Source organism: Bombina bombina, chromosome 3 (genome assembly GCF_027579735.1).
Source record: "Bombina bombina isolate aBomBom1 chromosome 3, aBomBom1.pri, whole genome shotgun sequence".
Classification (NCBI taxonomy): Eukaryota; Metazoa; Chordata; class Amphibia; order Anura; family Bombinatoridae; genus Bombina; species Bombina bombina.
The window spans coordinates 701,568,003-701,590,132 of record NC_069501.1 but is presented as its reverse complement, the minus strand read 5'-3'; the positions used below and the strand labels follow the sequence as shown (position 1 = coordinate 701,590,132).

The window sequence follows — 22,130 nt, the reverse complement described above, 5'->3', positions numbered from 1 at the left end:
ATATAGACTCCATTTGACATATTGGACCATCTTCTCCTCAAATATCATTTTATATGACTCTTACCTTGTATATCCCCGTAATTGGTGACATACCCTTATATTGTGTTTTTAGCAATTATTGTGTTTTTAGCAATTATTATTTATTTGTTAGTACTGTGAATTTTTAGCTTATTTTAGTATATATGTTACATGGATCCATGTTATTAACTATATGTTGAATAAATGTTTGATAATGTTTGATAATTATTGATTCATCTGTTAGAATTTTCCTTTGCCTCTAGTTGGCGCTCTTGGAATATTTGTTGTTTTTTCGTTCACTTTCCACCCATGCGACCTCAGGAATGCCAGAACTATCTCTGTATGAGATTTGGCAATTTTAAAGCTTGACGCCTGTATCAGGATATCGTCCAGGTAAGCAGCCACCGCTATGCCTCGCGGTCTTAGGACCGCCAGAAGTGAGCCCAGAACCTTTGTAAAAATTCTTGGGGCTGTAGCCAACCCGAATGGAAGAGCTACAAATTGGTAATGCCTGTCTAGAAAGGCAAACCTCAGGAACTGATGATGATTCTTGTGAATCGGAATGTGAAGGTAGGCATCCTTTAAGTCCACTGTGGTCATGTACTGACCCTCTTGGATCATGGGTAAAATGGTTCGAATAGTTTCCATCTTGAATGACGGAACTCTGAGGAATTTGTTTAGGATCTTTAAATCCAAAATTGGTCTGAAGGTTCCCTCTTTTTTAGGAACCACAAACAGATTTGAATAAAACCCCTGTCCTTGTTCCGTCCGTGGAACTGGATGGATCACTCCCATTACAAGAAGATCTTGTACGCAGCTTAGGAATGCCTCTTTCTTTATCTGGTTTGCAGATAATCTTGAAAGGTGAAATCTCCCTTGTGGAGGAGAAGCTTTGAAGTCCAGAAGATATCCCTGAGATATGATCTCCAACGCCCAGGGATCCTGAACATCTCTTGCCCACGCCTGGGCGAAGAGAGAGAGTCTGCCCCCTACTAGATCTGTTGTCGTATAGGGGGCCGCTCCTTCATGCTGTCTTAGAGGCAGCAGTAGGCTTTCTGGCCTGCTTGCCCTTGTTCCAGGACTGGTTAGGTTTCCAGGCCTGCTTGGATTGAGCAAAAGTTCCCTCTTGTTTTGAAGCAGAGGAAGTTAATGCTGCACCTGCCTTGAAATTTCGAAAGGCATGAAAATTAGACTGTTTGGCCTTTGATTTGGCCCTGTCCTGAGGAAGGGTATGACCCTTACCTCCAGTAATGTCAGCAATAATTTATTTCAAACCAGGCCCGAATAAGGTCTGCCCCTTGAAAGGAATGTTGAGTAATTTAGACTTTGAAGTTACATCAGCTGACCAGGATTTGAGCCATAGCGCCCTACGCGCCTGGATGGCGAATCCGGAATTCTTAGCCGTTCGTTTAATCAAATGAACAATGGCATCAGAAACAAATGAGTTAGCTAGCTTAAGAGTTCTAAGCTCGTCAACAATTTCAGTCAATGGAGCTGTATGGATGGCCTCTTCCAGGGCCTCAAACCAGAATGCCGCCGCAGCAGTGACAGGCGCAATGCATGCAAGGGGCTGTAAAATAAAACCTTGTTGAATAAACATTTTCTTAAGGTAACCCTCTAATTTTTTATCCATTGGATCTGAAAAAGCACAACTGTCCTCAACCGGGATAGTGGTACGCTTTGCTAAAGTAGAAACTGCTCCCTCCACCTTAGGGACAGTCTGCCATAAGTCCCGTGTAGTGGCATCTATTGGAAACATTTTTCTAAATATAGGAGGTGGGGAAAAGGGCACACCGGGCCTATCCCACTCCTTACTAATAATTTCTGTAAGCCTTTTAGGTATTGGAAAAACATCAGTACTCACCGGCACTGCATAGTATTTATCCAGCCTACACAATTTCTCTGGCACTGCAATTGTGTCACAGTCATTCAGAGTAGCTAATACCTCCCCAAGCAATACACGGAGGTTCTCAAGCTTAAATTTAAAATTAGAAATCTCTGAATCAGGTCTCCCCGATTCAGAGACGTCACCCACAGACTGAAGCTCTCCGTCCTCAGGTTCTGCATATTGTGACGCAGTATCAGACATGGCTCTTACAGCATCTATGCGCTCTGTATCTCGTCTAACCCCAGAGCTATCGCGCTTGCCTCTCAATTCAGGCAATCTGGATAATACCTCTGACAGGGTATTATTCATGATTGCAGCCATGTCCTGCAAAGTAATCGCTATGGGCGTCCCTGATGTACTTGGCGCCATATTAGCACGCGTCCCTTGAGCGGGAGGCGAAGGGTCCGACACGTGGGGAGAGTTAGTCGGCATAACTTCCCCCTCGACAGACCCCTCTGGTGATAATTCATTTATAGATAAAGACTGATCTTTACTGTTTAAGGTGAAATCAATACATTTAGTACACATTCTCCTATGGGGCTCCACCATGGCTTTTAAACATAATGAACAAGTATCCTCTGTTTCAGACATGTTTGTACAGACTAGCAAGCTTGGAAAACACTTTAAAGCAAGTTAACAAGCAATATAAAAAACGTTACTGTGCCTTTAAGAGAAACAAAGTTCGACAAAATTTGAAATAACAGTGAAAAAAGGCAGTTACACTAACAAAATTTTTACAGTGTATGTAACATGTCAGCAGAGCATTGCACCCACTTGCAAATGGATGATTAACCCCTTAATAACAAAAACAGAATAATAAATGACAAAAACGTTTTTTAAAGTCACAACAACTGCCACAGTCTACTGTGATTGTTACCCTCCTCAAACACGACTGAAGCATTTTGAGCCCTTCAGAGATGCCCTGTATCATGCAGAGGGAAGCTGAATGTCTCTGTCAGTATTTTTAGCTGCACAGAAAAGCACTAAAAAAGGCCCCTCCCACTCATATTACAACAGTGGAAAGCCTCAGGAAACTGTTTCTAAGCAAAAATCAAGCCAGCCATGTGGAAAAAAACTAGGCCCCAATAAGTTTTGTCACCAAACATATATAAAAACGATTAACATGCCAGCAAACGTTTTATATTACACTTTTATAAGAGTATGTATCTCTGTTAATAAGCCTGATACCAGTCGCTATCACTGCATTTAAGGCTTAACTTACATTAATCCGGTATCAGCAGCATTTTTCTAGCAAATTCCATCCCTAGAAATATGTTAACTGCACATACCTTATTGCAGGAAAACCTGCACGCCATTCCCCCTCTGAAGTTACCTCACTCCTCAGAATATGTGAGAACGGCAGTGGATCTTAGTTACTTCTGCTAAGATCATAGAAATCACAGGCAGATTCTTCTTCTAATGCTACCTGAGATGAAACGGTACACTCCGGTACCATTTAAAAATAACAAACTTTTAATTGAAGTTAAAAAACTAACTATAATACACCACTCTCCTCTTACTACGTCCATCTTTGTTGAGAGTTGCAAGAGAATGACTGGATATGGCAGTGAGGGGAGGAGCTATATAGCAGCTCTGCTGTGGGTGATCCTCTTGCAACTTCCTGTTGGGAAGGAGAATATCCCACAAGTAATGGATGATCCGTGGACTGGATACACTTAACAAGAGAAATTGCCTTTATCAAATTAGCATTTCCTGAAAAAACTAAATTTATTAAGAGAGAAAAAAAAAGTGACCCCACATGACGAGGTCAAATGCCTTTTCTGCATCCATTGAAATTATTACTAAATCTTTTGTAGAAATTAATACTTTGTTTTGATTCATGCAAATGGTGATAACCAATAAATAATGTTTGTAAATGTATTGATGAGGTACTCCCCTTAATGAATCCAGTGTGATACAGATGTATACGTTCTATAAGAATAGGATTGCTTGATCATTTTTAGTGTGTTAAAAATAGTACAGAGATTAGGGACCTCCTGTGGTACTTCAAAACAAACAAAAACCAACATCTAGGGTGGTCACCTCAGCTATATTTTCCTGGACACTTATGAGTTACATATGCTACAGGGTATGTAGGGAGGAGCATGAATAGTGCTGTCCAGGATCACTGTTTGTGTGCTGTCCAATTCATGTTCCCCTATGAACACCCTGCAGCATGTGTAACTCATAAATGTCCAGGAAAACATGGCTGAGGTGGCAACCTTACCACCACAACATTTTCAGAACCGATTGTGCTCTTATAGTAGAAAATAAATAACTCAGCCTTTTTTTTTTTAAATCTACTTCTTTAAATCCAGGTTACTAAGATGTTATGGGTTGTACCTCTATTTCACACCTTTAGGATTTTTATATAAAAAGGTTAAAGGGACAGTCTAGTCAAAATTACACTTTCATTATTCAGATAGGGCATGCAATTTTAAGCAACTTTCTAATTTACTTTTTATCATAAAATTTTGTTTTATTGGTATTCTTTATAGAAAACTAAACCTAGGTAGGCTAGTAAGCTAATTTCTAAGTCCTTGAAAGCCACCTCTTATCTCAGTGCATTTTGACAGGTTTTTCACAGTTATACAGTGCTAGTTCACATGTGCCATATAAGACAACATTGTGCTCACTCCAGTGGAGTTATTTATGAGTCAGCACTGATTGGCTAAAATGCTAGTCTGTCAAAAGAACTGAAATAACAGGACAGTCTGCAGAGGCTTAGATACAAGGTAATGACAGAGATAGAAAGTTTATTAAAAGGGACAGTCTACACCAGAATATTTATTATTTTAAAAAGATAGATAATCCCTTTATTAACCATTCCCTAGTTTTGCATAACCAACAGTTATATTAATACACTTTTTACCTCTGATTACCTTGTATCTAAGCCTCTACAAACTGCCCCCTTATTTCAGTTCTTTTGACAGACAAGCATTTTAGCCTATCAGTGCCGGCTCCTAGGAACTCCACGTACGTGAGCAGTGTTATCTATATGAAACACATGAACTAACACCATCTAGTGGTGAAAAACTGTCAAAATGCCATGAAATAAGAGGTGGCCTTCAAGGGTTTAGAAATTAGCATATGAACCACTTAGGTTTAGCTTTCAACTAAGAATACCAAAATTGGTGATAGAAGTAAATTGGAAAATTGTTTTAAATTACATGCCCTATCTGAATAACTAAAGTTTGTTTTGGACTAGACTGTCCCTTTAATAGAACAGTGTTGGTTATGCAAAACTGGGGAATGGGTAATAAAGGGATTATCTATCTTTTTTAACAATAAAAATGCTGGAGTAGACTGTCCCTTTAAGTTATGCATAATAACAACTTTGCAATATCATTTCATAATTTATTTTTACCCCTTTTCATTTAACGCTAAAAATTGAGCAAATTCTCTCATAACTTGAAATGCACCCGGATGACTTCTCAAGGCTAACTTTGCTATATGTCTGCCCCTAATTGTCTTTAAATGGATAATAGCTGCAAAGCAATGCATTTATAACAGAATTTATGCTTACCTGATAAATTACTTTCTCCAACGGTGTGTCCGGTCCACGGCATCATCCTTACTTGTGGGATATTCTCTTCCCCAACAGGAAATGGCAAAGAGTCCCAGCAAAGCTGGCCATATAGTCCCTCCTAGGCTCCGCCCACCCCAGTCATTTGACCAACAGACAGGAGGAAATATATATAGGAGAAACCATATGGTACCGTGGTGACTGTAGTTAGAGAAAATAATTCATCAGACTGGATTAAAAAAACCAGGGCGGGCCGTGGACCAGACACACCGTTGGAGAAAGTAATTTATCAGGTAAGCATAAATTCTGTTTTCTCCAACAATGGTGTGTCCGGTCCACGGCATCATCCTTACTTGTGGGAACCAATACCAAAGCTTTAGGACACGGATGAAGGGAGGGAGCAAATCAGGTTACCTAAACGGAAGGCACCACAGCTTGCAAAACCTTTCTCCCAAAAATAGCCTCCGAAGAAGCAAAAGTATCAAATTTGTAAAATTTGGCAAAAGTGTGCAGTGAAGACCAAGTCGCTGCCTTACATATCTGGTCAACAGAAGCCTCGTTCTTGAAGGCCCATGTGGAAGCCACAGCCCTAGTGGAGTGAGCTGTGATTCTTTCAGGAGGCTGCCGTCCGGCAGTCTCATAAGCCAATCGGATGATGCTTTTAAGCCAAAAGGAAAGAGAGGTAGAAGTCGCTTTTTGACCTCTCCTTTTACCAGAACAAACAACAAACAAGGATGATGTTGGTCTGAAATCTTTTGTAGCCTCTAAATAGAATTTTAGAGCACGGACCACGTCCAAATTGTGTAACAAACGTTCCTTCTTTGAAACTGGATTCGGACATAAAGAAGGTACAACTATCTCCTGGTTAATATTTTTGTTAGAAACAACCTTAGGAAGAAAACCAGGCTTAGTACGCAAAACCACCTTATCTGCATGGAACACCAGATAGGGCGGAGAACACTGCAGAGCAGATAACTCTGAAACTCTTCTAGCAGAAGAAATTGCAACCAAAAACAAAACTTTCCAAGATAGTAACTTAATATCTATGGAATGTAAAGGTTCAAACGGAACCCCTTGAAGAACTGAAAGAACTAGATTTAGACTCCAGGGAGGAGTCAAAGGTCTGTAAACAGGCTTGATCCTAACCAGAGCCTGAACAAATGCTTGAACATTTGGCACAGCTGCCAGTCTTTTGAGTAGTAAGACAGATAAAGCAGAGATCTGTCCCTTTAGGGAACTTGCAGATAATCCTTTCTCCAAACCTTCTTGTAGAAAGGAGAGAATCTTAGGAATTTTTATCTTATTCCATGGGAATCCTTTGGATTCACACCAACAGATATATCTTTTCCATATTTTATGGTAAATCTTTCTAGTTACCGGTTTTCTGGCCTGAACCAGAGTATCTATCACAGAATCTGAAAACCCACGCTTCGATAGAATCAAGCGTTCAATCTCCAAGCCGTCAGCTGGAGGGAGACCAGATTTGGATGTTCGAATGGACCCTGAACAAGAAGGTCCTGTCTCAAAGGTAGCTTCCATGGTGGAGCCGATGACATATTCACCAGGTCTGCATACCAAGTCCTGCGTGGCCACGCAGGAGCTATCAAGATCACTGAGGCCCTCTCCTGATTGATCCTGGCTACCAGCCTGGGAATGAGAGGAAACGGTGGAAATACATAAGCTAGGTTGAAGGTCCAAGGTGCTACTAGTGCATCTACTAGAGTCGCCTTGGGATCCCTGGATCTGGACCCGTAGCAAGGAACCTTGAAGTTCTGACGAGACGCCATCAGATCCATGTCTGGAATGCCCCATAATTGAGTTATTTGGGCAAAGATCTCCGGATGGAGTTCCCACTCCCCCGGATGGAATGTCTGACGACTCAGAAAATCCGCCTCCCAGTTTTCCACACCTGGGATGTGGATCGCAGACAGGTGGCAGGAGTGATCCTCCGCCCATTGAATTATTTTGGTCACTTCTTTCATCGCCAGGGAACTCCTTGTTCCCCCCTGATGATTGATATACGCAACGGTCGTCATGTTGTCTGATTGGAATCTTATGAATCTGGCCTTTGCTAGCTGAGGCCAAGCCCTGAGAGCATTGAATATCGCTCTCAGTTCCAGAATGTTTATCGGGAGAAGAGACTCTTCCCGAGACCATAGACCCTGAGCTTTTAGGGATTCCCAGACCGCGCCCCAGCCCACTAGACTGGCGTCGGTCGTGACAATGACCCACTCTGGTCTGCGGAAGCTCGTTCCCTGGGACAGATGGTCCAGGGTCAGCCACCAACGGAGTGAATCTCTGGTCTTCTGATCTACTTGAATCATTGGAGACAAGTCTGTATAGTCCCCATTCCACTGTTTGAGCATGCACAGTTGTAATGGTCTTAGATGAATTTGTGCAAAAGGAACTATGTCCATTGCTGCAACCATCAACCCTACTACTTCCATGCACTTGACAAGAGCTTAGAAGTTTTGATTTTCTGACCTCTGTCAGAAAAATCCTCATTTCTAAGGAATCTATTATTGTTCCCAAGAAGGGAACTCTTGTCGACGGAGACAGAGAACTTTTTTCTATGTTCACCTTCCATCCGTGTGATCTGAGAAAGGCTAGAACGATATCTGTATGAGCCTTTGCTTTTGACAGGGACGACGCTTGTATTAGAATGTCGTCCAGGTAAGGTACTACTGCAATGCCCCTCGGTCTTAGAACCGCTAGAAGGGACCCTAGCACCTTTGTGAAAATCCTTGGAGCAGTGGCTAACCCGAATGGGAGGGCCACAAACTGGTAATGCTTGTCCAGAAAAGCGAACCTTAGGAACTGATGATGTTCTTTGTGGATAGGAATATGTAGGTACGCATCCTTTAGATCCACGGTAGTCATAAATTGACTTTCCTGGATAGTGGGTAGAATCGTTCGAATGGTTTCCATCTTGAACGATGGTACCCTGAGAAATTTGTTTAGGATCTTCAAATCCAAAATTGGTCTGAAAGTTCCCTCTTTTTTGGGAACTACGAACAGATTGGAATAAAATCCCATTCCTTGTTCCTTTATTGGAACTGGGTGTATCACTCCCATCTTTAACAGGTCTTCTACACAATGTAAGAATGCCTGTCTCTTTATTTGGTTTGAGGATAAGTGAGACATGTGGAACCTTCCCCTTGGGGGTAGTTCCTTGAATTCCAGGAGATAACCTTGAGAAACTATTTCTAGCGCCCAGGGATCCTGAACATCTCTTGCCCAAGCCTGAGCAAAGAGAGAGAGTCTGCCCCCCACTAGATCCGGTCCCGGATCGGGGCTACTCCTTCATGCTGTTTTGTTAGCAGCGGTAGGCTTCTTGGCCTGCTTACCCTTGTACCAGCCTTGCATCGGTTTCCAGGCTGGTTTGGGTTGTGAGGCATTACCCTCTTGCTTAGAGGATGCAGAATTAGAGGCCGGTCCGTTCCTGAAATTGCGAAAGGAACGAAAATTAGACTTATTTTTAGCCTTGAAAGACCTATCTTGTGGAAGGGCGTGGCCCTTTCCCCCAGTGATGTCTGAAATAATCTCTTTCAATTCTGGTCCAAATAGAGTTTTACCTTTGAAAGGGATGTTAAGCAATTTTGTCTTGGATGACACATCCGCTGACCAAGACTTTAGCCAAAGCGCTCTGCCTGCCACGATAGCAAACCCTGAATTTTTCGCCGCTAATCTAGCTAATTGCAAAGCGGCATCTAAAATAAAAGAGTTAGCCAATTTAAGTGCGTGAACTCTGTCCATAACCTCTTCATATGAAGTCTCTCTACTGAGCGACTTTTCTAGTTCCTCGAACCAGAACCACGCTGCTGTAGTGACAGGAACAATGCACGAAATTGGTTGTAGAAGGTAACCTTGCTGTACAAAAATCTTTTTAAGCAAACCTTCCAATTTTTTATCCATAGGATCTTTGAAAGCACAACTATCTTCGATAGGAATAGTAGTGCGTTTGTTTAGAGTAGAAACTGCCCCCTCGACCTTAGGGACTGTCTGCCATAAGTCCTTTCTGGGGTCGACCATAGGAAATAATTTCTTAAATATAGGGGGGGGAACAAAGGGTATGCCGGGCTTTTCCCACTCCTTATTTACTATGTCCGCCACCTGCTTGGGTATAGGAAAAGCGTCGGGGTGCACCGGAACCTCTAGGAACTTGTCCATCTTGCATAATTTCTCTGGAATGACCAAGTTGTCACAATCATCCAGAGTAGATAACACCTCCTTAAGCAGTGCGCGGAGATATTCTAATTTAAATTTAAATGTCACAACATCAGGTTCAGCTTGTTGAGAAATTTTTCCTGAATCTGAAATTTCTCCATCTGACAAAACCTCCCTCATCGCCCCTTCAGATTGGTGTGAGGGTATGACAGAACAGTTATCATCAGCGCCCTCCTGCTCTTCAGTGTTTAAAACAGAGCAATCGCGCTTTCTCTGATAAGTAGGCATTTTGGATAAAATATTTGCTATGGAGTTATCCATTACAGCCGTTAATTGTTGCATGGTAATAAGCATTGGCGCACTAGATGTACTAGGGGCCTCCTGCGTGGGCAAAACTGGTGTAGACACAGTAGGAGATGATGTAGTATCATGTTTACTCCCCTCATCTGAGAAATCATCTTGGGCAATTTCATTATCTGTGGCAGTACTGTCCTTACTTTGTTTGGACGCTATGGCACAATTATCACATAAATTTAAATGGGGAGACACATTGGCTTTCATACATATAGAACATAGCTTATCTGAAGGTACAGACATGTTAAACAGGCTTAAACTTGTCAACAAAGCACAAAAAAACGTTTTAAAACAAAACCGTTACTGTCTCTTTAAATTTTAAACAGAAAACACTATTACTAAATATGTGAAAAAGTATGAAGGAATTGTTCAAAAATTACCACCACAGTGTCTTAAAGCATTAATAGTATTGCACACCAAATTTCAGAGCTTTAACCCTTAAAATAACGGAACCGGAGCCGTTTATAAATTTAACCCCTATACAGTCCCAGCTATAGTCTTTGCTGAGACCCAACCAAGACCTGAGGGGAATACGATACCAATTGACGCCTTCTAGAAGCTTTTCCAGCAATTTTTAGATCCTCACACATGCATCTGCATGCCCTGCTCTCAAAAAACAACTGCGCAGTAATGGCGCGAAAATGAGGCTCAGTCTATAACTAGGAAGGCCCCCTGACTGGAAAAGGTGTCTAACACAGTGCCTGCCGTTTAATAAACGTTCCCCAAGTTTATAAATGCAAATTGTCAGCATAAATATGAATAAAAAGCCCAAATAAAGCAATCGATTTAGCCCATAAAAATGTCTACCAGCTTTTTTAGCCCATAATAAGCCCTTTATTCTGTTTGTTTGACTAAGAAAATGGCTTACCGGTCCCCATGAGGGGAAATGACAGCCTTCCAGCATTACATCGTCTTGTTAGAAATATGGCTAGTCATACCTTAAGCAGAAAAGTCTGCTAACTGCTTCCCCCAACTGAAGTTACTTCATCTCAACAGTCCTATGTGGAAACAGCAATCGATTTTAGTTACTGTCTGCTAAAATCATCTTCCTCTCACAAACAGAAATCTTCATCTCTTTTCTGTTTCAGAGTAAATAGTACATACCAGCACTATTTTAAAATAACAAACACTTGATAGAAGAATAAAAACTACATTTAAACACCAAAAAACTCTTAACCATCTCCGTGGAGATGTTGCCTGTGCAACGGCAAAGAGAATGACTGGGGTGGGTGGAGCCTAGGAGGGACTATATGGCCAGCTTTGCTGGGACTCTTTGTCATTTCCTGTTGGGGAAGAGAATATCCCAGTAAGGATGATGCCGTGGACCGGACACACCAATGTTGGAGAAATTAACTTTATGAAAGTGGATAGTCTGGTTGCCAGAGGACTAAAGCCCAGATTGGCAAATGGAATTTAATATGTTTACTGCAATTATTTGTTTAAAAAGTCAATTTGTTTTTAAAAAACAGACTGGTTATTGCCTAGAAACAAAACAGAATGTCTTTTTTAAACTTTTTATACAGATGAAGAGAAACTATTTGTTTACATCTCATATGAATAGTTCTGGTGCATCTAATCCAAACAACATGAAGTATGCAAAGTGTGTGTGCTAAAAGGGAACGGGAACTCAAAATTAAACTTTCATGATTCAGATAGAGCAATTTAGCAGGCTACGAATTGGTGGTAGCACATATGCGCTTCACCATTGGCTCACCTGATGTGTTAAGATAGCTCCAGTAGTGAAATGCTGCTTCTTTAACAAAGGATATTAAAATTTACTTTATTCTCTTGGTAACATAAGTAAACTGGAAAGTTGTTTAAAATTGTATTCTCCCCAATACTCAATGCGTTAAAAAGGATAAAACTCTCAATATTCTAAGGTAAATTCTGAAAGTAACAGGGTTTAAGTTAAAATGGCATATTCGTCTAACCTCTTCTTTCAGAGTTTTCCAATGTCCTTCAAATACATGCTCCCATGAATTACTCAAATGTTTGCAGCCAATACAAGCATAATGAATGAGAGAGAGTACATGCCAAGGGAATTGCAAAAAACAGAATTTATGCTTACCTGATAAATTACTTTCTCCAACGGTGTGTCCAGTCCACGGCGTCATCCTTACTTGTGGGATATTCTCTTCCCCAACAGGAAATGGCAAAGAGCCCAGCAAAGCTGGTCACATGATCCCTCCTAGGCTCCGCCTACCCCAGTCATTCGACCGACGTAAAGGAGGAATATGCATAGGAGAAATCATATGATACCGTGGTGACTGTAGTTAGAGAAAATAATTCATCAGACCTGATTAAAAAAACCAGGGCGGGCCGTGGACCGGACACACCGTTGGAGAAAGTAATTTATCAGGTAAGCATAAATTCTGTTTTCTCCAACATAGGTGTGTCCGGTCCACGGCGTCATCCTTACTTGTGGGAACCAATACCAAAGCTTTAGGACACGGATGATGGGAGGGAGCAAATCAGGTCACCTAGATGGAAGGCACCACGGCTTGCAAAACCTTTCTCCCAAAAATAGCCTCCGAAGAAGCAAAAGTATCAAATTTGTAAAATTTGGTAAAAGTGTGCAGTGAAGACCAAGTCGCTGCCCTACATATCTGATCAACAGAAGCCTCGTTCTTGAAGGCCCATGTGGAAGCCACAGCCCTAGTGGAGTGAGCTGTGATTCTTTCAGGAGGCTGCCGTCCAGCAGTCTCATAAGCCAATCGGAGGATGCTTTTAAGCCAAAAAGAGAGAGAGGTAGAAGTTGCTTTTTGACCTCTCCTTTTACCAGAATAAACAACAAACAAAGAAGATGTTTGTCTGAAATCCTTTGTAGCCTCTAAATAGAATTTTAGAGCACGAACTACATCCAAATTGTGTAACAAACGTTCCTTCCTTGAAACTGGATTCGGACACAAAGAAGGCACAACTATCTCCTGGTTAATGTTTTTGTTAGAAACAACTTTCGGAAGAAAACCAGGTTTAGTACGCAAAACCACCTTATCTGCATGGAACACCAGATAAGGAGGAGAACATTGCAGAGCAGATAACTCTGAAACTCTTCTAGCAGAAGAAATTGCAACCAAAAACAAAACTTTCCAAGATAGTAACTTAATATCTACGGAATGTAAGGGTTCAAACGGAACCCCTTGTAGAACTGAAAGAACTAAATTGAGACTCCAAGGAGGAGTCAAAGGTTTGTAAACAGGCTTGATTCTAACCAGAGCCTGAACAAAAGCTTGAACATCTGGCACAGCCGCCAGTTTTTTATGAAGTAAAACAGATAAAGCAGAAATCTGTCCCTTCAAAGAACTTGCAGATAATCCTTTCTCCAAACCCTCCTGTAGAAAGGATAGAATCTTAGGAATTTTTATCTTGTTCCATGGGAATCCTTTAGATTCACACCAACAAATATATTTTTTCCATATTTTATGGTAAATTTTCCTAGTTACAGGCTTTCTAGCCTGAACAAGAGTATCAATGACAGAATCTGAAAACCCACGCTTTGATAAAATCAAGCGTTCAATCTCCAAGCAGTCAGTTGGAGTGAAGCCAGATTCGGATGTTCGAATGGACCTTGAACAAGAAGGTCCTGTCTCAAAGGTAGCTTCCATGGTGGAGTCGATGACATATTCACCAGGTCTGCATACCAAGTTCTGCGTGGCCACGTAGGAGCTATCAAGATCACCGAAGCCCTCTCCTGATTGATCCTGGCTACCAGCCTGGGAATGAGAGGGAACGGTGGGAATACATAAGCTAGGTTGAAGGTCCAAGGCGCTATCAGTGCATCTACTAGAGTCGCCCTGGGATCCCTGGATCTGGACCCGTAGCAAGGAACCTTGAAGTTCTGACGAGACGCCATCAGGTCCATGTCTGGAATGCCCCATAATTGAGTTATTTGGGCAAAGATCTCCGGATGGAGTTCCCACTCCCCCGGATGGAAAGTCTGACGACTCAGAAAATCCGCTTCCCAATTTTCCACTCCTGGGATGTGGATTGCAGACAAGTGGCAGGAGTGATCCTCCGCCCATTGAATTATCTTGGTCACTTCCTCCATCGCCAGGGAACTCCTTGTTCCCCCCTGATGGTTGATATATGCAACAGTCGTCATGTTGTCTGATTGAAACCTTATGAATTTGGCCTTTGCTAGTTGAGGCCAAGCTTTGAGAGCATTGAATATCGCTCGCAGTTCCAGAATGTTTATCGGGAGAAGAGATTCTTCCCGAGACCATAGACCCTGAGCTTTCAGGGGTTCCCAGACCGCGCCCCAGCCCACCAGACTGGCGTCGGTCGTGACAATGACCCACTCTGGTCTGCGGAAGCTCATTCCCTGTGACAGGTTGTCCAGGTCCAGCCACCAACGGAGTGAATCTCTGGTTCTTTGATCTACTTGGATCATCGGAGACAAGTCTGTATAATCCCCATTCCACTGTCTGAGCATGCACAGTTGTAATGGTCTTAGATGAATTCGTGCAAAAGGAACTATGTCCATTGCCGCAACCATCAAACCTATTACTTCCATGCACTGCGCTATGGAAGGAAGAAGAACAGAATGAAGTACTTGACAAGAGCTTAGAAGTTTTGATTTTCTGGCCTCTGTCAGAAAAATCTTCATTTCTAAGGAGTCTATTATTGTTCCCAAGAAGGGAACTCTTGTTGACGGGGACAGAGAACTTTTTTCTATGTTCACTTTCCACCCGTGAGATCTGAGAAAGGCTAGGACAATGTCCGTATGAGCCTTTGCTTTTGACAGAGACGACGCTTGAATCAGTATGTCGTCCAAGTAAGGTACTACTGCAATGCCCCTTGGTCTTAGCACCGCTAGAAGGGACCCTAGTACCTTTGTGAAAATCCTTGGAGCAGTGGCTAATCCGAATGGAAGTGCCACAAACTGGTAATGCTTGTCCAGAAAGGCGAACCTTAGGAACCGATGATGTTCCTTGTGGATAGGAATATGTAGATACGCATCCTTTAAATCCACCGTGGTCATGAATTGACCTTCCTGGATGGTAGGAAGAATTGTTCGAATGGTTTCCATTTTGAACGATGGAACCCTGAGAAATTTGTTTAGAATCTTGAGATCTAAATTTGGTCTGAATGTTCCTTCTTTTTTGGGAACTATGAACAGATTGGAGTAAAACCCCATCCCTTGTTCTCCTAATGGAACAGGATGAATCACTCCCATTCTTAACAGGTCTTCTACACAATGTAAGAATGCCTGTCTTTTTATTTGGTTTGAAGACAATTGAGACCTGTGGAACCTCCCCCTTGGGGGTAGTTCCTTTAATTCCAGGAGATAACCTTGAGAAACTATTTCTAGCGCCCAAGGATCCTGAACATCTCTTGCCCAAGCCTGAGCAAAGAGAGAGAGTCTGCCCCCCACCAGATCCGGTCCCGGATCGGGGGCCAACACTTCATGCTGTTTTAGTAGCAGTGGCAGGTTTCTTGGCCTGCTTACCCTTGTTCCAGCCTTGCATCGGTCTCCAGGCTGGTTTGGTTTGACAACTATTACCCTCTTGCTTAGAGGGTGTATAATTTGAGGCTGGTCCGTTTCTGCGAAAGGGACAAAAATTTGGCTTATTTTTAGCCTTAAAAGACCTATCCTGGGGAAGGGCGTGGCCCTTTCCCCCAGTGATGTCTGAAATAATCTCTTTCAAGTCAGGGCCAAACAGCGTTTTACCTTTGAAAGGGATGTTAAGCAATTTGTTCTTGGAGGACACATCCGCTGACCAAGACTTTAGCCAAAGCGCTCTGCGCGCCACAATAGCAAAACCTGAATTTTTCGCCGCTAATTTAGCTAATTGCAAAGTGGCGTCTAAGATAAAAGAGTTAGCCAATTTAAGTGCTTGAACTCTGTCCATAACCTCCTCATACGAAGAGTCTTTATTGAGCGACTTTTCTAGTTCTTCGAACCAGAAACACGCTGCTGTAGTGACAGGAACAATGCATGAAATTGGTTGTAGAAGGTAACCTTGCTGAACAATCATCTTTTTAAGCAAACCCTCTAATTTTTTATCCATAGGATCTTTGAAAGCACAACTATCTTCTATAGGGATAGTAGTGCGTTTGTTTAGAGTAGAAACCGCCCCCTCGACCTTGGGGACTGTCTGCCATAAGTCCTTTCTGGGGTCGACCATAGGAAATAATTTTTTAAATATAGGGGGAGGAACAAAAGGTATGCCGGGCCTTTCCCATTCCTTATTTACAATGTCCGCCACCCGCTTGGGTATAGGAAAAGCATCGGGGGGCACCGGGACCTCTAGGAACTTGTCCATCTTACATAACTTCTCTGGAATGACCAAATTGTCACAATCATCCAGAGTAGATAACACCTCCTTAAGCAGAGCGCGGAGATGTTCTAATTTAAATTTAAAAGTAATAACATCAGGTTCAGCTTGTTGAGAAATTTTTCCTGAATCTGAAATTTCTCCCTCAGACAAAACCTCCCTCCTGGCCCCTTCAGATTGGTGTGAGGGTATGTCAGAACCATTATCATCAGCGTCCTCATGCTCTTCAGTATCTAAAACAGAGCAATCGCGCTTTCTCTGATAAGTGGGCATTTTGGACAAAATGTTTTTAATAGAATTATCCATTACAGCCGTTAATTGTTGCATAGTAAGAAGGATTGGCGCACTAGATGTACTAGGGGCCTCTTGTGTGGGCAAGACTGGTGTAGACACAGAAGGGGAAGATGCAGTACCATGCTTACTCCCCTCGCTTGAGGAATCATTTTGGGCAACATCATTATCAGTGGCATCATTGTCCCTACTTTGTTTGGACACTATGTCACATTCATCACATATATTTAAATGGGGAGGAACCTTGGCTTCCAAACATACAGAACATCGTCTATATGATGGTTCAGACATGTTAACAGGCATAAACTTGATAACAAAGCACAAAAAACGTTTTAAAATAAAACCGTTACTGTCACTTTAAATTTTAAACTGAACACACTTTATTACTGAATATGTGAAAAAGTATGAAGGAATTGTTCAAAATTCACCAAAATTTCACCACAGTGTCTTAAAGCCTTAAAAGTATTGCACACCAAATTTGAAAGCTTTAACTCTTAAAATAACGGAACCGGAGCCGTTTTTACATTTAACCCCTATACAGTCCCTGGTATCTGCTTTGCTGAGACCCAACCAAGCCCAGAGGGGAATACGATACCAAATGACGCCTTCAATAAGCTTTTTCAGTGGTTCTTAGCTCCTCACACATGCATCTGCATGCCTTGCTTTCCAAAAACAACTGCGCATTAGTGGCGCGAAAATGAGGCTCTGCCTATGACTAGAAAAGGCCCCCAGTGAAAAAGGTGTCCAATACAGTGCCTGCCGTTTTTTTTATACATCCCCAAGATTAAAAGAACTATTTATAGTTATAATCCACTAAATATACTTATAAAGTAATCGTTTTAGCCCAGAAAAATGTCTACCAGTCTTTAAAGCCCTTGTGAAGCCCTTTATTCTTATACTAAACTAAGAAAATGGCTTACCGGTTCCCATAGGGAAAATGACAGCTTCCAGCATTACCAAGTCTTGTTAGAAATGTGTCATACCTCAAGCAGCAAAAGTCTGCCCACTGTTTCCCCCAACTGAAGTTAATTCATCTCAACAGTCCTGTGTGGAAACAGCCATCGATTTTAGTAACGGTTGCTAAAATCATTTTCCTCTTACAAACAGAAATCTTCATCTCTTTTCTGTTTCAGAGTAAATAGTACATACCAGCACTATTTTAAAATAACAAACTCTTGATTGAAGAATAAAACTACATTTAAACACCAAAAAACTCTTAGCCATCTCCGTGGAGATGTTGCCTGTGCAACGGCAAAGAGAATGACTGGGGTAGGCGGAGCCTAGGAGGGATCATGTGACCAGCTTTGCTGGGCTCTTTGCCATTTCCTGTTGGGGAAGAGAATATCCCACAAGTAAGGATGACGCCGTGGACCGGACACACCTATGTTGGAGAAAAGAGTATGTTCTGTATTCCCCCTCTCTCTTATAGAAATTAAAAAACTTACTAAATAAATTGCTAATTAAGTCCTTATTCAGTACTCTTAGCAACAGCATGAGCAAAAATAAAATGAGATTGGAACATACCGCAGCATCCACATTGGCTGGAGAGTCCCCATTGGGGTCAGCTAGCATAGAAATTACACTAATCATTATGGTTTCCACTGTGTGAATAGGAAGCCAGCGTTCCTCTGGTTTTTCATAGCCATATTTATCTTCACCAGGCTCATGGAGAATGGAAATACATACATCACCATTTTTATCAACTGAAAAGATAAAACAATTGGTAAGCACAGACAAATCGCCAGTTAAATAGTATCTTAAATTCATAAGTAATCCTTTCAAAACACATACTTTAGTGCAGTGGTATCAAACTCATTGTATCTTAGGGGCCACTAGCCAAGTGTCCTTCCCCCATGTGGGCCACTTGAACAGAGCGAGTGCTAAATTGGAACTGGATATACTAGGAACTGGTAGTGACATTTACCCATGTAGTAGAGCATGACAGGAGCTGTAGTCCACAATAGACTTACACAGAGTATGTTTATCTTCTGAGAGCCAAGTGAAGTGATCATTCTGGAACTGAATAAAAAGTGACCAAGCAGTGCATAATTGGAGTCTACACTGGACAATACAATGCGTGTCTTTATATTTATCTTGTGTTTGTCTATTTAGAACATCAGCTTGTTACACCTCTTAGAACCCTTAAAAAAATTGATGGGGACAAATGAATAATTTACCTAATAAGCAAGAGAGGGCCAGATTACATTATCTTGAGGGCCGCATTTGGTCCCAGGGCCTGTACTTTGAGACCACTGCTTTAATGGAATCATTTGATACAATATTTATACAAAATATACAGTATATTTACTGCTTAAAGGGACATTAAATACTAAATATATGCTAGATGCAATGATGCATAAAAAGAAAACAGTCTGAGAATAACATGTAGATGTATTTTTGAAAGTTGCATTAACTGTTTAAATATTGACAAAGTAAGTCTAAAGTTTTAGTGTCTATAAAACAATGGGAGCTGCCATGTTGTAACTTAGGTTACCTTCTCTGCTGTGGCCAAATAGGGACAGTTATAAATAGGTCACTAGAGTGTGCAGCCAATGGCTGTGTGGAATATAACAATGTTCTGCACTTCCATTTCTAAAAAGGAACTGAAAAGCTCACAATTTCAGAATGGAATTACAGGAAAAGGGGACAAAATAAATAATGAAAGAATATTGGAGGTTTTTTTTATAAATACGATTTATCATTTTAATTTTACAAACTCAAAGTGTTTAATGTCCCTTTAACAGTTCTTTAGTAAATCTCCTTTTTCTTACAAATATCTTTGGTCAGTCATACTACATACTTTTGATTTCCATGCTCTGTATTATGTCAGACCAATCTTAATTTAGGTTTGTAAATACCTTTTTGCAACTGCAATTTTCCCTTTTCAAGTTTTTTTTAATGCTTTTCCCCCATTGATACTCTCCTACTTAAACGTTTACTTGGGAAGTTCAGGTCTTGCTGTGAGTGTTAAAGGAATAGGAAACCTCACATTTTTCTTTTCTAAATTCAGACAGAGAATAACATTTTTAAAAAGTTTCCAATTTACTTCTATTGTAAAATTTGCTTAGTTCCCATGATATGCTGTGTTGAAGAGATACCTTGGTAGGCATATGAAGCACTGCATGGCAGGAACTAGTGCTGCCATCCAGTACTTTTGCAAATGGAGAACAATCTTGCAAAACTGCTGCAGAACTGGGCCGGCTCCTAAGCATACTTCCCTGCTTTTTTAACAAAAGATGCCAAGAGAACGAAGACAAATTGATAATATACGTTAATTAGAATGTTCTTTAAAATCGCATGTTCATTCTGAACCATGAAAGAAAAATTTTGGTTTTCATATCCCTTTAACCTTTTCTTATTTAGAGGACATTTTATGTTGACTCTTGACCTTTCACCATTTACTACAAGTTTATCAATATTGCGCAACAAATACTTGATGGAAAAAAGTTGTTAACTCCAACAGAAATCCATAAGCATATTAGCAAACTCTGCTTCATATTGCCCAACTGTTAAAGTTGTGTTAGGGGTTTAAGATAGGAAGGTAATCATGTGAAGATGGATGCTCCTCTCACTGGTTGCCCAAAGAACTGCCACAGAGGAAACCATGGAGAAAAATTACATAAAACAGTGTTTCTCTACTTCAGTCCTCAAGTACCGCTAAAAGGCCAGATTTTCATAAAATCTTAACTAGAGCACACATGAATTAATAAGCTGATGGGTGACAGCAGGTTAGTAACCATGGTTACTGATCAGTATTTCACCTGTACTCTAGTTATGAAGATCTGGCCTGTTAAGGGTGCTTGAGGACTGGAGTTGAGACACAATGACATACAAGAGTCCACAGAGGTGTGGTATGGCACAGTACAGTTAAAATGTTACTGGAGGTTTTGGACATGCAAAAATTATTAGGACAATTGGTTCCGCCAAAATGTTGACTGCAGACCAGAAGAGACAGCAGATGGTGATTTACTTGGTTTTGTGTGAACACTATCTTGGCAAAATAATTTATGCTTTCCACTATTCCATTGGCTAACATACCATACTCTATATAATTGGATGTAATATTAGTTAACTTTATATATGTATCATCATGAATGTGTCATTGTGTACCCCTACTCATTTGCATGACAGTACAGACTTTGACAATGCTATACAAATAAACAATTAAGGAAATATGCCTCATTTTCTTTAAGCATTTATACTACTTGCAGCAAGGAACAAAATTGGGATTTTGTCACCCCCCCCCCTTAACTATAGAGCATACATACACATATACACGCAATGGCCACTTTATTAGTTACACCTGTTCAATTGCTTGCTAACACAATCAGCCAATCACCTAGCAACAACTCAATGCATTTAGGCATCTAGATGTGGTGAAGACTACTTGCTCATGTTCAAACCGAGCATAAAAATTGGGAAGAAAGGGAATTTAAGTGACTTTAAAACATGGTTTTTGGTGCCAGACAGGCTGGTCTGAGTATTAATAAAACTGCTGATCTACTGGGATTTTCACGCACAACCATCTCTAGGGACTACAGAGAATGGTCCGAAAAAAAGAAAATATCCAGTGAGCGGCAGTTGTGTGGAAGAAAATTCCTTGTTGATGTCAGAGGAGAATAGGAAGACTGGTTTGAGATGATAGAAAGGCAACAGTAACTCAAATAACCACTCGTTACAACCAAGGTATGCAGAATACCAATCTCTTAACACACAACACATCGAACCTTGAAGCAGATGGGCTACAGTAGCAGAAGACAAGACTTGGTGCCACTCCTGGCAGCTAAGAACAGGAAACTGAGGCTACAATTTGCACAGGCGCACCAAAATTGGACAATAGAAGTTTGGAAAAACGTTGCCTGGTCTGAGGAGTCTCGATTTCAGCTGCTACATTCAGATGGTAGGGCCAGAATTTGGCGTAAACAACATGAAAGCATAGATCCATCCTGCCTTGTATCAACGGCTCAGGCTGGTGGTGTAATGGTGTGGGGGAAATTTTTTGGCACACTTTGAGCCCCTCAGTACCAACTGAGCATTGTTTAAACGGCACAGCCTCCTGAATATTGTTGCTGACCATGTCCATCCCTTTATGACTACAGTGTACCCATCTTCTGATGGGTACTTCCAGCAGGATAATGCGCCATGTCACAAAGCTCAAATCATCTCAAACTGGTTTCTTGAACATGACAATCAGTTCACTGTACTCCAATGGCCTCCACAGTCACCAGATCTCAAGCCAATAGAGCACCTTTGGGATGTGGTGGAACGGGAGATTCGCATCATGGATGTGCAGGCGACAAATCTGCAGCAACTGCTTGATGCTATCATGTCAATATAGACCAAAATGTCTGAGGAATGTTTCCAACACCTTGTTAAATCTATGCCACGAAAAATTAAGACAGTTTTGAAGGCAAAAGGGGGTCCAACCCGGTACTAGCAAGGTGTACCTAATAAAGTGGCCAGTAAGTGTATATATCTATGTCTGGGAGAGGGGTTGTGCATGATGAGGTAAAGAAAATTAAACACACCATGTCTCAGAACCTCATAGTTGTTCTTTCATACCATAAAATCTATTTAAGGAATTCCCACAACTAGAAAAAAAACAACA

At 41.2% G+C, this 22,130-nt stretch overlaps 1 protein-coding gene across 2 annotated transcripts in view; it reads right to left on the bottom strand.

Moving 5' to 3' along the window:
• UBE2G1 (ubiquitin conjugating enzyme E2 G1) overlaps window positions 1-22,130 on the bottom strand; it is a 218,928-nt gene that overhangs the window by 18,706 nt on the left and 178,092 nt on the right. For both annotated transcript variants that reach the window (XM_053707499.1, XM_053707498.1), the window contains exon 4: window positions 18,047-18,225. In XM_053707499.1, coding sequence (XP_053563474.1) covers window positions 18,047-18,225 — 179 coding nt within the window. The remainder of the gene's footprint in view (window positions 1-18,046; window positions 18,226-22,130) is intronic.